The following is a 16842-nucleotide window of genomic DNA, read 5'->3' as shown; positions in this document are numbered from 1 at the left end:
CAACCCTTCCCTCCCGATATCCATGACCTCCTCTGGCCCAGCAACCCCCGCAGATCCATGAACTCTTTCCGTTCTGGATTCCTGGTCATTCCAAAATTCCTTTGCTCCCTCACCGGCTGCCTGGGCCCCAAGCTCTGGACTTCCCTCTCTCGATCCCTCTCCCTCAGGACTGCAAGGAAGGATGTGGTTAAACTGGAGAAGGTGGGGAGGAGGTTCACTGTGGTGTTGCCTGGATCGGATGACTTGGGGAGAGATTGGAGAGTCTGGGCTTGTTTGCCAGGAGTGGTGGAGACTGAGGGGGGTGTATAAGGTTCTGAGAGGCACAAATAGGGTTGAGAGTCAGTCTTTTTTTCCTGTGTGGGGTATCCAAAACAAGAGGGTGTGGTGTTAAGGCGAGAGGAAAAAGTTTTTGAAGGGGATGTGAAGGAATTTTACACAGAGTGGTTTGTATCTGGAACTCGGCCCCAGAGGAGGTGGTAGAACAGGCAAGGCATCGAAGGATGTGGGCATAACGTGGGCAAATGGGGTTAGGTGGGCAAAAAGGTGGACGTGGACACGATGGGCTGAAGGGTCTGCTTCTGTGCTGTACATCTCTGTGGCTCCGTGGCATTCCTTCAATGTCACCCTTTGAGAAACATTGGGAATTCCCATGTATCAAGTTAACAAAATTCAAGTCAATGATCAAGTTCAAGTTAACCGAGTCAAGTTCAAGTTTATTGTCATGGGCGGACATCCCCAGGGTATAAACACCATGAAAGTCAGCTCTTTGCAGCAGCAGCACAGAACGTTACACACATGATAACCATAAATTAACATAAATTATACAAACTTAGCCATGTGTGCAAAGTTAAACAACTAAACCTAATGGCACAGTAGTGTAGCGGTTAGCGTGACGCTATTACAGCGCCAGCGATCGGGGTTCGATTCCCGTCGCTGTCTGTAAGGAGTTTGTACGTTCTCCCTGTGTCTGCGTGGGTTTCCCCCGGGTGCTCCGGTTTCCTCCCACATTCCAAAGACGTACGGGTGGGTTAATTTGGGTTTAAAAAAAAATGGGCGGCGTGGACTCGTTGGGCTGGAAGGGCCTGTTACCACACTGTAAATAAAAAATCAAAAAAATCGAGACACCAGAGACACCAGGCGCTGGAATCTGGAGCAACAAACAATGTGCTGGAGGAACTCAGCAGGTCGAGCAGCACCTGTGGTGGGGGAAGGAATTGTCAATGTTTCAGGTCCAAACCCTGCACCAGGACCCACTAAAATCTCCATTAAAATCCCCTTTAAAACCCTTTCCTCACACCTTAATCCTACGCCCTCCCTTTTTTGACACCCCTACCGCAGGAAAAAGTCTGACCGTCTACCCTATCTGTCCCTCTCACAACAACACTGGTGCAAGTTGAGAGAGAGAAAAAGAAATCTAGTTGGAGTGTGAGGTATCCCTCAGTGTCAGAGCCTGGGCGATGTGCCCTGTGATGTGCAGGTCACTGCAGAAACACACACTGTGGTGAGTCTTTGGAACTGTCTTCCCTAAGGGCAGTGGAAACAGAGTCTGTGAATATTGTTAACTAATGGGGAGATAGATTAGTATTGGTTTATTATTGTTACCTGTACAGTGAAAAACTTGTCTTACAAACCGATCGTGCAGGTCAATTCATTACACAGTGCAGATACATTGGGTTAGTACAGAGTGCATTGAGGTAGTACAGGGTAAAAACAATAACAGAATACAGAGTAAAGTGTCACAGCTACAGGGAAGTGCATTGCAGGTAGACAATAAGGTGCAAGGTCACAACAAGGTAGATCGTGAGGTCACAGTCCATCTCATTGTATAAGGGAACCATTCAATAGTCTTATCACAGTGGGATAGAAGCTGTCCTTGAGCCTGGTGGTACGTGCCCTCAGGCTCCTGTATCTTCTGTCTGATGGGAGGGGGGAGAAGAGAGAACGTCTGGTGTGGGTGGGGTCTTTGATTATGTTGGCTGCTTTACCGAGGCAGCGGGAAGTGTAGACAGAGTCCATGGAGGGGAGGCTGGTGTCCGTGACATGCTGGGCTGTGCCCACGACTCTGCAGTTTCTTGCGGTCCTGGGCAGAGCAGTTGCCGTACCAAGCCGTGATACATCCAGATAGGATGCTTTCTGTCGTGCATTGATAAAAGTTGGTGAGTGTCAAAGGGGACATGCCAAAGGGTGAGATCTCACTGGAGGGTCGATGAAGTTGAGCATCTACTCAGATCAGCCGTAATCTAATTGAATGGGGCAGTGGAGGGTCCAGGGGTTGAATGGCCTCCTCTGTTCCGAATTGGTATCTCCACGTGTTGAGTTTGGAATAGATTGATCTGGCTGGTTCTGAGCCAGAGCAGTCTGTGAGATGGTCGTGTGTTGTCACTGTCTATCCCAGGAGGGAGCTGGATGGAACGAGGTCAGCATCTGTGTATGGTGGACCTGGCTGAGGGAAGGAGAGGCAAGGATGCACACCGGGAGCGTGCATCTGTTGTGGGAGCGGCTGTGGGAGGGCGGGCGCCGAGCCCTGAACCCCCTCGTCTGCCCTCACACGTGCTGACTGGAAACTGGCTGTCCCATAGAAACCAGAGTCGGAATAAATGACTCCTTTTCAGCCTGAAATCTGCCGATGATACAAGAACAAGTTGTGATCAGGACATGGTGATTCTGTGACAGGATATAAATAGCTTGAGTGATCGGGTGAAAACCTGGCAAATGGAGTGAACGTGGGGGGAGCGTGAGGTCCTGCACTTGGTTACGAGGGATCAAATGGTAGGTTATTATCTAAACGAAGAGAGACTGCGAGTGAGTGAAATTCAGAGGGATTGTGGTGTTCCATTAAGGATCTGGAGCGAGGAGCAGTGTGTAAAGTCTCCAAATTTGCCATTGATACAAAAACAGGTTGTGATCAGGACCTGGCGATTCACGCACCGGAACAGTGGAACAGTGTGTTAATCACACAAAGTCAGCAGGCAGGTCTGACAGGTAGTTACAGAGGCAAACATCGCGTTGGCCTTTGTTGCAAAGGGGTTGGAGAACAGGGAGGTTTGCTTCCAGTTGTCCAGGGTGTTGGTGAGGCCTCACCTGGAGCACTGAGAGTTTTGGTCTCCTTACCTGTTGGAGGCCGTCCACAGGAGAGGCACCAGGCTAGTTCTTGGGGTGAGGGAGTTGTCCTGTCGGGAGAGGCTGGACAGTTTGGGGTTGTATTCCTTGGAGATTAGAAGAATGAGAGGTGATATTAGAACCATAGAACACAGAACAGTACAGCACAATACAGGCCCTTCAGCCCACAATGTTGTGCCAACCTTTAAACCTCGCCTAAGACTATCTAACCCCTTCCTCCCACATATCCCTCTATTTTGAATTCCTCCATATGCTTATCTAGTAATCTCTTGAATTTGACCAATGTACCTGCCTCCACCACCACCCCAGGCAGCGCATTCCATGCCCCAACCACTCTCTGGGTAAAAAACCTTCCTCTGATATCTCCCTTGAACTTCCCACCCATTACCTTAAAGCCATGCCCTCTTGTATTGAGCATTGGTGCCCTGGGAAGGAGGCGCTGGCTGTCCACTCTATCTATTCCTCTCAATATTTTGTACACCTCTATCATGTCTCCTCTCATCCTCCTCCTCTCCAAAGAGTAAAGCCCTAGCTCCCTTAGTCTCTCCTCATAATCCATACTCTCCAAACCAGGCAGCGTCTTGGTAAATCTCCTCTGCACCCTAACATACAGGAAACTGAGGGGGCCTGACAGATATTTCCACAAGTGGGAGAGTCACGAACAAGGAAACATAGTTACAAAATATGAGTCCGCTCATTTCAGACTGAGGTGCGTAGAAATGTCTTCGCTCAGAGCGGGAGGTGAATCTCTGGAATTCTCACCCCCCACCTGCCCCCCCCTCCCCCGAGGGTGGTGGAGTGCAGGTCAGTGGATATATGTAGGATGGAGATAGGTAAATATCCAACTGAGGGTTGTGGGAACTGGCACAGAAAGCCATGCTCAATGGTGGGGTAGGATTGAGGGGCCAAATGGCCTACTCCTGCTCCTGATTTCCAGTCTGGAGCTGGGAGTGAACCACTGCTTCTCAACCGTACCGTTTGTTCATTCAGGAATTTGGTGAACCACTGCTTCCAGTGGAACACAGCAACCACAGGTACACACAGGGAATGTGGACAAGCAGTGCAGGTCAGCACCCTGGGGTGGGGGGACCTGTCCCCCAGTGAGGGTCAGCACCCTGGGGTGGGGGGACCTGTCCCCCAGTGAGGGTCAGCACCCTGGGGTGGGGAGAGGAGGGACAGACGGGGGTATGTCTCTGGGATGGGGGTGTGGGGGGGGGTGGTCTGTGGGATGGGGTGTTGGGGGGAGTCTGTGGGATGGGGTGTTGGGGGGAGTCTGTGGGACGAGGTGTTGGGGGGAGTCTGTGGGATGGGAGTGTTGGGGGGGGTCTGTGGGACAGGGTGGGGGGGGTCTGTGGGACGGGGGTGTGGGGGGGTCTGTGGGACGAGGTGTTGGGGGGAGTCTGTGGGATGGGAGTGTTGGGGGGGGTCTGTGGGACGGGGGTGTGGGGTGGGTTCTGTGGGACGGCGTGGGGGGGGATCTGTGGGACGGGGGTGTGTGGGGGGGGGAGGGTCAGTGGGGTGGGCAGACTGCTGGTTCCCGCTCCCTCTCTGCACAGCCAGGCAGCAGGTGAATGCGGGAGAGCTCCCGGTGTTCCCGCCCCTCCCACTTCGGATCCTGGAATGTGAAGCCCTGACATCACCGACTGTCACCTGCCTCCACCAATCACAGCCAACCTCCACGTCACCTGGGCCAGGTGCAGGCTGAAAGTTCGGCTTCAGTCAGACCTGAGGAGCAGCCTGCTGTTCAGTTCCGTGTCTTTCCCCTGGGCCTGTCTCACTCTCTCCCTCCCCTCTTCCCCTTCCCCTCTCCCTCCTCACTCCTCCCCTCCCCCTCCTCACTCCTCCCCTCCCTACTCCTCCCCCCCCTCATACCTCTCCTCCTCCCTCCCACTCTCACACACTCTCTCCCTCCCTCGCCGTCTCCTCCCCCTCTCCCCCCTCCCTCCCTCTCCCCATTCCTTCCCACCTTCACTCCTACCCCCTCTTATCCCTCTTCCCCGCCCCCCCCCTCACCTGCCCCATTCCCTGTCCTTCCCCCTTCCCTGCCGGATACCCTGACAGGGTCTGGAGGGCCTCGATGTGTGCAGGGAGCGAGCCGGCGACCTGGAGCGTTGGCTGGAGTCGACTCGAGAACTGTTGGGAGCCGGGGTTTGGAGTCTGACGATGCAGCGCAGTGTAGAGGAACGTCTCCGACAGTCTCAGGTGGGAGCCGGGAGTCGGGAATGGGGAACTAAGGGGCACTGGTTTAAGGTGAGAGGGGGGAGACTTAATAGGAACCTGAGGGGCAACTTTTTCACCCAGAGGGTGGTTCGTACGTGGAACGAGCTGCCAGGGGAAGTGGTTGAGGCAGCTACATTAACAACATTTGAAAGGTACTTGGACAGGTCCACGGATGGGAAAGGTGTAGAGGGATATGGGCCAAATGCAGGGAAATGGGGCCGGCTTAGATGGGTGCCTTGGTTGGCATAGACCAGTTGGGCCGAAGGGCCTGTTTCCATGCTGTACGACTCAATGAAGCCACACCCTTCTCCCCATCCCTCCTGCCCTCCGCTGACCCGTGTCTCCCCCCGCCTCCCTCACTCCCCTCCCTCACTCCCCTCCCACACCGTTTCCACCACACCTGGTAGACCTGGACCACGGTTGACCAGCACAGGAGAGGAGGTGGTGGGGGTGGGGGCACCGAACAGAGGAAGGGGGTGGGCGAACTTCGAGGGAATCCACTGAGCCCGGGGCTCAGTGAGCAGAAGGTGCGGCTGCCAATGGCAAAGCAACGAGGGTTGGTCAGGAGGCTGGAGGTGACAGCAGTGGGAGGAGGGAGGCTGAGGAGGGGCAAGGACAAGGAGTTTAGAACAGAGGTAGGTTGAGTGAGCTGAGGGGTGGGGGTTGCGGGGGACGGAAGCTGAGGCAGCGGGTGTAGGGTGAACGTTGGTACTCCCACTGCTAGTCCACCCCTCGGACCACAGTCAGATGTCACACACACTGTGTTTGGACGGCTGAAGGTCGGTTGTTGGGAAGGGAGGGGTGGGGGTGACACAGGTTCACACCGGCAGGTCCTGGGTGTTGGGCAGACAGTTTTGGACGATGCGGGAGGTGGTGCTGAGGTGTGGCAGGGTGTCCACAGGGTGGGGGTGGAGAAATCCCCGGGACACGAGGTGCTGCAGCAGGAATGGGGAGAGGAATCATTGATGGGGATTCTCCACTTCCGACAAATGGAGGGGAACGGGAGCTGGTGAGGGATCTGCTGGGACATCGGATGGAGGGGACAGAACCTGGTGAGGGATCTGCTGGGACATCAGATGGATGGGAATTGGTGAGGGATCTGGTGGGACATCTGATGGCGAGGACGGGACCTGGTGAGGGATCTGGTGGGACATTAGATAGAGGGGATGGGAGCTGGTGAGGGATCTGGTGGGACATTAGATGGAGGGGATGGGACCTGGTGAGGGGATCTGGTGGGACATTAGATAGAGGGGATGGGAGCTGGTGAGGGATCTGGTGGGACATTAGATGGAGGGGATGGGAGCTGGTGAGGGATCTGGTGGGACATTGGATGGAGGGGATGGGAGCTGGTGAGGGATCTGGTGGGACATTAGATGGAGGGGATGGGAGCTGGTGAGGGATCTGGTGGGACATTAGATGGAGGGGATGGGAGCTGGTGAGGGATCTGGTGGGACATCGGATGGAGGGGATGGGATCTGGTGAGGGATCTGGTGGGACATCGGATGGAGGGGATGGGAGCTGGTGAGGGATCTGGTGGGACATCGGATGGAGGGGATGGGAGCTGGTGAGGGATCTGGTGGGACATCGGATGGAGGGGATGGGATCTGGTGAGGGATCTGGTGGGACATCGGATAGAGGGGATGGGAGCTGGTGAGGGATCTGGTGGGACATTAGATGGAGGGGATGGGACCTGGTGAGGGGATCTGGTGGGACATTAGATAGAGGGGATGGGAGCTGGTGAGGGATCTGGTGGGACATTAGATGGAGGGGATGGGAGCTGGTGAGGGATCTGGTGGGACATTGGATGGAGGGGATGGGAGCTGGTGAGGGATCTGGTGGGACATCGGATGGAGGGGATGGGAGCTGGTGAGGGATCTGGTGGGACATTAGATGGAGGGGATGGGAGCTGGTGAGGGATCTGGTGGGACATTAGATGGAGGGGATGGGAGCTGGTGAGGGATCTGGTGGGACATCGGATGGAGGGGATGGGATCTGGTGAGGGATCTGGTGGGACATCGGATGGAGGGGATGGGAGCTGGTGAGGGATCTGGTGGGACATCGGATGGAGGGGATGGGAGCTGGTGAGGGATCTGGTGGGACATCGGATGGAGGGGATGGGATCTGGTGAGGGATCTGGTGGGACATCGGATGGAGGGGATGGGAGCTGGTGAGGGATCTGGTGGGACATCGGATGGAGGGGATGGGAGCTGGTGAGGGATCTGGTGGGACATCGGATGGAGGGGATGGGATCTGGTGAGGGATCTGGTGGGACATCGGATGGAGGGGATGGGAGCTGGTGAGGGATCTGGTGGGACATCGGATGGAGGGGATGGGAGCTGGTGAGGGATCTGGTGGGACATCGGATGGAGGGGATGGGAGCTGGTGAGGGATCTGGTGGGACATCGGATGGAGGGGATGGGAGCTGGTGAGGGATCTGGTGGGACATCGGATGGAGGGGATGGGAGCTGGTGAGGGATCTGGTGGGACATCGGATGGAGGGGATGGGAGCTGGTGAGGGATCTGGTGGGACATCGGATTTAGGGGATGGGAGCTGGTGAGGGGTCTGGTGGGACATCAGATGGAGGTGACCAGGAGCTGGTGAGGGGTCTGGCGGGACATCAGAGGAGGTTTGAGGGAGGTAGGACCAGGTGAGGGACCATCTGGTGGGAGGAGGTTTGAGGGGGGGATGGGACCCAATGAGTGTAGCCCCACCCAGTGGGACGAGGGTGGGGAGATGCCGGAGGGGGAGTTGAGGTTGACACTGCGGACAGAGCGATAGGCTGTCACCGTCACGGAGTGCGTCACCGGTGACTGACTGAAGCCGTTTCAGACCAGGTGATTGCAGGGTCAAACATGAGGATGGAGGAATTATGGGAGAGGATTTGGGAGGACCGAGATATTCGGAGAGGGAAGGGAGACGAGGGCAGTGAGTTCGGGGGTTGGTGTTGGAGATGGAGCTGACCTGAGGGAGAGACTGTGGCAGTGGGTGGGGGCCAGGAGGGTGGGGTATTGGCAGTAGGGCGGTGATATGATGAAGGAGCAGGGAAGTGGAGAAACCAGGGGTATGGTGGGGTGTGGAGGGGGGAGCTGAGGGTTGGGTCCTGGGTTGGCCCAGGGGCTAGGGGTAGGCAGAGACACCACATCAGAGCCTCTCCTTCCATGGCTGTGAGGTATCCAGGTTGTGAGTGGAGGGGAGGTTACTGTAGAGAAAGGAAGCAGTTCTTCGCAAGCCAACCTGTTGCTGGAGTCACTGGACAGCTTGGGGCAGATGACAGGGCCCAAACCAAGCTGCACTGGGTCCAGCTGTGTTGTCTACCCTGTCCATCCCCATCTAATGCCCCTGAGCTTAAGGGATCAGAGAGGAGGCTTCACCACTGGAGACACCACCAGTGTCTGCATGGGACGGGTTCAAGTTTTGATGTGGAGCGTCGGAGGCTGACAGGAGACCTGACAGAAGTTTATAAAATTATGAGAAGCAGAGATACAGAGTCTTTTTCCCAGAGTAGAAATATTGAACACAAGAGGGCTTGTATTTAAGGTGAGAGGGGGAAAGTTGAAAGGAGACGTGCGGGGCAAGGTTTTTAACAGAGAGTGGTAGGTGCCTGGAACGGGCTGCCAGGGCTGGCGGTGGAGGCAGATATGATGATGGGGTTTAAGAGGTTGTTAGACAGACACATGAACCTGCAGGGAACGGAGGGACGTGGGCCGTGTGCAGGCAGATGGGATTAGTTTAATTTGGCATCGTGTTCAGCATGGATGTGGTGGGCCGAAGGACCTGTTCCTGTGCTGTACTGTGTTCTCTGTGTCTGGTGAGCAGATGGAGGAGAGAGGGAGAGGGAGACCGTGACTGGCCACAGGGACAGAGGGACAATGTGGTCATTGGAGGAGGGGGGGCCAGGCAGGGTAAGGGGTGTTAGCGGAGAGAGGCAGTGGTGTGTGCGGGCAGTGTACGCAGGCAGTAGTGTATGCGGGCAGCGTACGCGCGGGCAGTGACATGTGCGGGCAGTGTTTAACAGCGATTGCTGCGCTGGCCAAAGTCGGACGCGCTCCCCCTGCGTCTAGGCTCCGCGATCACGGGATTGCCTCTCGACTGTCGATTGGTGAGAGCTGAGGCTTGAAGGTCAGAGTCCAAAGTGCTTGCCCCACTTTCGGAGTAGCTGTCCTTTCACAGGGACACCTTTCCGCCCCACCCCTCCCACACTATTGTGGAGACCAATGTGCAGTGTCCCTCTCCCTCCCTGTGGGCGCAGTCCAGCCAGTCAGTGGTCAGTGGACTGACCTCCTCCAGCCCAGAGTGACCGGACTCAGCCGGACAGCAGCAGCCCAGCCGGACAGGACATCCCGTCCCCTCTGGTGGGATCTGTCCCCTGCAGTGCTCGGGGACAGGGAGGGCTGCAAGGATTTGTTTACACATCACAAACACCACCAGTGGAGTTGGAGAGAGAAGTTAATATTTAAACAACTGCAGGTTCAACCAGTCATGGTCTATTCATTAAACCAGTCTGTTGCCCTGGGTTACTGACTCTGGTTGAATGAGTTCCTGGAAGTTTGAGCATGTGACATTAGATCATCAAAAGCTCACATCATTATAGTACCTGGTGTGACAACAATTTAATTTAATAAAGCACTACCCGGCTTCTGAAAACACTTCACATTATCGTCGCTTCACTAACCTGATCAGTTTCATTACTGGGGCTTCATTCGTCTGTCACAGCAACAGCTTGTCTCTCCTTCCCCTCCCTCAGTCCCTTGGGATCGAGGGCGACTTGCCTCCACTCTGGTTCCCCGGGTGCTGAGCTGACCGATGAGGTGAATGTGGAACCTGCAGACTCTTCCAGCGATGGGGCAGGAGGGGTGGGTGGGTGTGTAGTTTGCGAGGGGGTGCACTCCTCCCACCACTCACACAGGCTCTCTGTGTCGTCCTCGTGTGGATTCAAGTTCTCAACCCCATCTCCAATGTCCCTCTGTGATTTTTATAAATGACTTGGATGAGGATGTGGAAGGGTGGGTTAGTAAGTTTGCAGATGACACGAAGGTTGGTGGTGTTGTGGATAGTGTAGAAGGTTGCTGTAGGTTACAACAGGATATCGATAGGATGCAGAGCTGGGCTGAGAAGTGGCAGATGGGGTTCAGCCCAGAAAAGTGTGAAGTGATTCACTTTGGGAGATCGAATTTGAAGGCAGAATACAAGGTTAATGGCAGGACTCTTAGCAGTGTGGAGGAACAGAGGGATCTTGGGGTCCACGTCCATAGATTCCTCAAGGTTGCCACGCAGGTCAATAGGGTTGTTAAGAAGGCTTATAGGAGTGTTGGCCTTCATTAGTCGGGGGATGAGTTCAAGAGCCATGAGGTAATGTTGCAGCTCTGTAAAACTCTGGTTAGACCACACTTGGAGTATTGTGTTCAGTTCTGGTCACCTCATTACAGGAAGGATGTGGAAGCTTTAGAGAGGGTGCAGAGGAGATTTACCAGGATGCTGCCTGGATTGGAGAGCATGTCTTATGAGGATAGGTTGAGGGAGCTAGGGCTTTTCTCTTTGGAGAGGAGGAGGATGAGAGGTGACTTGATAGAGGTGTACAAGGTGATAGAGGCATAGATCGAGTGGACAGTCAGAGACTTTTTCCCAGGGTGACAATGGCTAACACAAGGGACATAATTTTAAGGTGATTGGAGGAAGGTATAAGGGGGATGTCAGGGGTAAGTTTTTTTACACAGAGAGTGGCGGGTGCATGGAATGCACTGCCGGCAGAGGTTGTGGGGGCAGATACATTAGGGACATTTAAGAGACTCTTAGATAGACACATGAATGATAGAGAAATGGAGGGCTATGTGGGAGGGAAGGGTTAGATAGATCTTAGAGCAGGATAAAATGTCGGCACAACATTGTGGGCCGAAGGGCCTGTACTGTGCTGTAGTGTTCTATGTTCTATTTGGTCCAGACTTTCCCAGGAGTTGGTGGGGACTTTGCATTTCTTCAAGGACACTTTGAGAATCTTTCTCCATATCCACCTGGTAATTTCTCCCCAAGACATTTAACCTGTGTTTAGAACGCCGGTCTTCATCAGTATAGGAGTTGGGACATGATGTTGCATTTGTACAAGTTGTTGGTGAGGCAACACTCAGAGTCCTGTGGACAGTTTTGGTCGCCCTGTTATAGGAAAGACATGGTTAAACTGGAAAGAGTGCAGAGAAGATTTACGAGGATGTTGCCAGGACTCGAGGGCCTGAGCTACAGGGAGAGGTTGGCCAGGCTGGGTCTGTATTCCTTGGAACGTAGGAGAGTGAGGGGCAAACTTATAGAAATGTTTAAAATTATGAGAGGCATAGATAAGGTGGATGGTAACAGTCTTTTCCCCAGGGTAGGGGAGTCCAAAACTAGGGGGCAGAGGTTTAGGGTGAGAGGAGAAAGATTTAAAAGGGACCTGAGGGGCAACTTTTTTACGCAGAGGGTGGTGAGTGTGTGGAACGAGCTGCCACAGGAAGTGGGTGAGGCAGGGACAACAGGATCATTTAAGAAGCACTTGGACAGGTACATGGAGGGGCGGGGCTTGGAGGGATATGGGCCGAATACAGGAAATTGGGACTAGCTGGGTGGGCACCGTGGTCGGCAGGGACTGGCTGGGCTGAAGGGCCTGTATCTGTGCTGTATTACTCTATGACTCTATGACAGAGCTCACCGCTAAAGCACAATACATCCATAAACTATGGCCGTAGGATGACAGAGTGGAGACATGAGACTGGGATCTGGAGCTCCACAAGGCCCCCCCCCCCCCCTGTTGTTTCATCAATAACATTGTTCACCTGTAAAAGGAAAGTTTGCATTGCAATAGCACCATTCAGTCAGTAAAACCAACACCATTTTGCATCATTATTGCACCATTGACCTGGTTAAAAGCCAAGATAGAGTTGTAAACAGCACAGAAACAGGCCCTTCGGCCCGGCTTGTCCGTGCTGACCACATTGTCTGCCTGAGCCATTGGCCAGCAGCAACACACAATCTCAGCGGGTCGAGCAGCATCCGTCGGAGGAAAGGAATTGTCGACGTTTCGGGTCGAAACCCTGCATCGGAACTGAGAGGGGAGAAGGGGGATGACCGGTGTATACAGAGGGGAAGGGGAGTGGAGAGAGGGGTCTGAGGGAATGGGCGGACTGAGGAGGGGTGTGAGATGGCAGGCAGGTGGTGCCCAGGAGGGGAGGGGAGGGGGGTTGGGGGACAGTGGCGAGAGAGAGAGAGAGATAGGTAGAAAGAGCAGACAAATTATTTGAGGGGAAGGTGGAGCGAGGTGGGGGTGGGGGGTGGGGGGTGGAGGGGAGAGGGTGGGAGACGGGGGGTGGAGGGGAGAGGGTGGGAGACGGCTGCTGGAGGGAGATAAGCAGGAGCACAAAGGGCTTCCAGTGCTGGACCCTGATCAGTAAAGGAGGTGAGAATGGGAACCATTAGGGGAGAGGCGTATGGCAGATGGAGCCAGAACCAGATTGGGGGAGGGGGGAGCCCAGCTCTCCCACACTGTACCCCACCCACCACCCACCACCCAGGGGAAGAAACAGATGGGGGGGTGCGGGAGGCAGGGGAAGATGATGAGGGAGAGAAGGGGGTGGATCCAGGTGGGGGAAGAGGGGCAGAGTCAGATGGGGGGGTTGGGAGGGGTGGATGGAGCCCAGTATGGGCTCAGACAGTGGGAGAGGGGTAGTGCCGGGGGTGGGGGGCAGAGTGTCAGAACCCGACACACCGGCACTTGGGGCGGATCTGCTGGCTGTGTGGAGGGTCCTGGTTTCATTAGCTTCCTCCCCCTTTAAATCAGGCGGGTGGGGTGGTGCGGAGAGGAACCACCAACTCACTGATGGGTCAAGAAAGCATCCACGTAATAGAGTGACTGCAGAATTAATTTGCCCTTTGTCCTGAGCCGCTGCCAGCTCATAGATTCTGGGAAAAGTACAGAAAATTATCAGCAGGAAAACATGATGTTCTTATTGAATTCATTTTTCTGTCCCTGCCTCACAAGTGGGCTGTTGGAGGATCTGGCACAGGTCTAATTCACTCATTCAGATGCACGGGCTGCTGTTAGCTGGGGCTGAAGCCTTGCGTTGCAAGGTGACCCGTGGCTTGTCATTGTTTTACCGGGAGAATGGAAGGTGGGTGCCAAGAAAGGAGACAGACAGTCGGTCGGTACAGAGAGAACATTATGTGACTGCCTGCTGATTATCTCCTGTCTGCTGGTGACGCACACCACACAGAGATGTAACAACCCAGTCATTAACTGTCTCTCTCTCTTTCTCTCTATCACATGTCTCCTGAGTCTCACAGCACAGGACAATGTGTGATCTACTGGTGCAGCACTGAGGGAGGGTCACACTGTGGGGGGGCAGTGAGGGAGGGTCACACTGGAATGGGTGGTACTGAGGGAGTGTCGCGCTTTGGGGGGGCGGTACTGAGGCACTGGGCTGTAATGAGCACTGGACTGTAACAAGCACTGGACTGTAACGGGCAATGGACTGTAACATACACTGAATCGTAACAAGCACTAGACTAACAGACACTGGACTGTAACAAGCACTGGGTTGTAACAGGCACTGGACTGTAACGAGCTGGGCTGTAACAGGTACTGGACTATTTCAAGCACTGGGTAACAGAACTCTCTCGCCCTTCCCTCCAGAACACCCTGCTGGAGATCGAGGAGCAGCTGGTACACCTGATGGACGGGGCCCCAGAGCGGAGCCCAGAGTCCCAGCCCGAGCTCGAGTCTCTGTCTGCGCAGCTCACTGCCCTGAGGGGCAGTCTGACGGCGTTCCAAGCTCAGCTGGAGCAGGGACAGATTCCCGCCCAGGTACACTCCCCCGTGGATGCTGCCTGACCGCCGTTCACATCCCCACACCTCCCCCTGTGCCCCGTGTTCGATCCCAGCTCCCCCACCTCACCCACTATTCCCGGTCCCCGGCCTCGTTCCCTCCTCAGGATTCCGTCCCTCTGACCAGACTGACTCGTGTATTGAAAATCAAAATCTTGAAGGCACTGTAGATATAGTCACACAGCAGGGAAACAGGCCCTTCGGCCCAACTGCTCCATGCTGACCATGATTCCCATCCAAGCCAGTCCCATTTGCCCGCATTTGGCCCATATCCCTCTAAACCTTTCCTATCCATGGACCTGTCCAAGTGTCTTTTAAACATTGTAATTGAACCTGCCTCACCCACTTCCTCTGGCAGCTCGTTCCATATACCCACCACCTTCTGGGTGAAAAAGTTGCCCCTCAGGTCCCTTTTAAATCTTTCCCCTCTCACCCTAAACCTGTGCCCTCCAGTTCTTGGTTCCCTTTTCCTGAGGATAAGACTGCGTGCATTCACCCTATCTAAGACGTTAATCTATAAGGTCACCCCTCAGTCTCCAACGGACGAAGTCCTAGCCTGCCCAACCTCTCCCTATAGCTCACGCCCTCGAGTCCTGGCAAGTCTAAAATAAAGACAGGAACGTTTGGACAGATGCTTCCTGACCTGCTATGTTTTTCTGGATGTTTTTATCCCCACTTTATCACCTTTTGCGGTGACCAGTCTGTTGCCCCCTGCCCTGGTTGTGAACCCATGATCCCCTACCATTCCTATATCTGAGGCACTCCTTACCTCATTACCCCCTGTGTTCAATAGGAAGTTAAGAGGTCATCTGACAGTTGAAATTAGTGAGCATTTTGCTTCTGGTAATTGAGAAAAAACCCAAGTTATTTCCACCAGTTGGAATAATCCAAAGACATCAGGCCAAGGGCTGGAGACTTGTCTCCATGATGATGTGGAGGGAGAAGTGGCACAATGGCAGTGGGTCAGCTCAATGTTGGCTGCCTCGGTGTGTGATAGTGAGGCACGGCTGTTCCCCGCTGACCAAGGGTAGGTCCGGTGTCTGTAGTGCGTGACGTCAGGGACACCTCCTGCACACTACGGATGACACCAGGGTTAAAGGCTCAGGTTCTCTGCTCCTTTGTTGCCAGTTGAACTCTCTGGGACAGTGGATCTGTGGACATTCCTGGAGTAACGTGTGTGTGTGGTAGGTCAGCTCAGCTGCACGACCATCCTGGTCAGAGCTGTGCTCCACCCCAGCCATAGAACGTGAAGTCGACACAGTGGGGATAGTGCAGGAAATGGTGCTGAGGGAAGGGGTCAGGCGGGGCTGGCACAAGGGGCCGAATGGTCTTGTCTACCGATGTTCCTACTCTGCAGTGATGTTGACAGTCACCTGTCTGACTGGGCCACAGCTTCCTACAAATCTTCTTCCCCAATTTCCACATGATTGGTATTGGTTTGTTATTGTCACTTGCACCGAGCTACAGTGAAAAACTTGTCTTGCAAACCGATCGTACAGATCACATTCATTACACAGTGCAGTTACATTGAGTTAGTACAGAGTGCATTGACGTAGTACAGGTAAAAACAATTTGCTGTGTATTTTCCAGATGATGAAACATCACAGTGCATTCCAGATGTTGATATCTCATGTTGTGATTACCAGATGTTGGGGCCTCGATATTGAGGTCTCACTGTGTGATTATCAGATGATGATGTCTCACAGTTTGGTGTCCAATTGTTGGTGCCCCAATGGTGTGATCTCCAGATGTTGGTGCCTCGCAGTGTGATTTCCGGTTGGTGTCTCATGGTGTGATTTCCAGATGTTGTGCCTTGTGGTGTAATCTCCAGATGTTGGTGCCTCGTGGTGTGATTTCCAGGTGGATATCTCACACTATTTCCAGCTGTTATTTCCAGATGTTGACGTCTCGCTCTGTTATTTCTAGGACCAGGAGACGGAGCAATCAGAACCCGCATGCCCCACAGAGGAGATCACCCAGCACACCAAAGGCACGTGGCATGGTGACCAGCAGAGGTCTCCAGGAGAGGAGCCAATCCCATCTCATCCCAGCAGGAGGTATGCCCCAGCAGCACACACCCTGCCCCAGCACAGATCAGCTGGCTTGGCAGCCTGGCTAGATTCCCCCATTCAGATCTATTGGTGGGGGCTGGTGTCCAGCTCAGGTCTGTGGTCAGCAGCTGCCCCAGTGCCCCTCCTGCCAGCTCTCACTCTCAGTGGGATCCTGCCTGGATTTGCTGGGATCCCTGTCACACCATGAAGTATCAACATCTAGAAATCACACCGCGCCCCCCACACCCCTCCCAGCAGGCAGAAGATACAAAAGCCTGAAAGCACGTACCACCAGGCTCAAGGACAGCTTCTATCCCGCTGACTATTGAACAGTCCCCAGTATGATGAGATGGACTCTTGACCTCACAATCTACCTCGTTATGACCTTGCACCTTATTGTCTGCCTGCACTGCACTTTCTCTGTAACAGTTTATTCTGCATTCTGTTATTGTTTTCCCTTGTCCTACCTCAATGTACTGATGTGATGAAATGATCTGTATGGATGGCATGCAGAACAAACTTTTTCACTGCACCTCGGTACATGTGACAATAATGAACTAACTTACCCAGTCTCCCTGGATCCCTGACATGTGCCGGGGTGTGAA

General features: G+C 54.2%; 1 protein-coding gene across 1 annotated transcript in view; it reads left to right on the top strand.

Annotated features, from left to right (window-relative positions):
* The window catches only part of LOC127572882 (nesprin-2-like), a 139628-nt gene that overhangs the window by 110647 nt on the left and 12139 nt on the right, over positions 1-16842 (top strand). The window contains exons 38-40 of the mRNA XM_052020634.1: positions 5182-5322; positions 13995-14165; positions 16113-16243. Coding sequence (XP_051876594.1) covers positions 5182-5322; positions 13995-14165; positions 16113-16243 — 443 coding nt within the window. The remainder of the gene's footprint in view (positions 1-5181; positions 5323-13994; positions 14166-16112; positions 16244-16842) is intronic.

The sequence above is a fragment of the Pristis pectinata genome, chromosome 1 (genome assembly GCF_009764475.1).
Source record: "Pristis pectinata isolate sPriPec2 chromosome 1, sPriPec2.1.pri, whole genome shotgun sequence".
In the NCBI taxonomy this organism is placed as follows: Eukaryota; Metazoa; Chordata; class Chondrichthyes; order Rhinopristiformes; family Pristidae; genus Pristis; species Pristis pectinata.
This window is presented reverse-complemented; position numbering and strand designations above follow the sequence as displayed.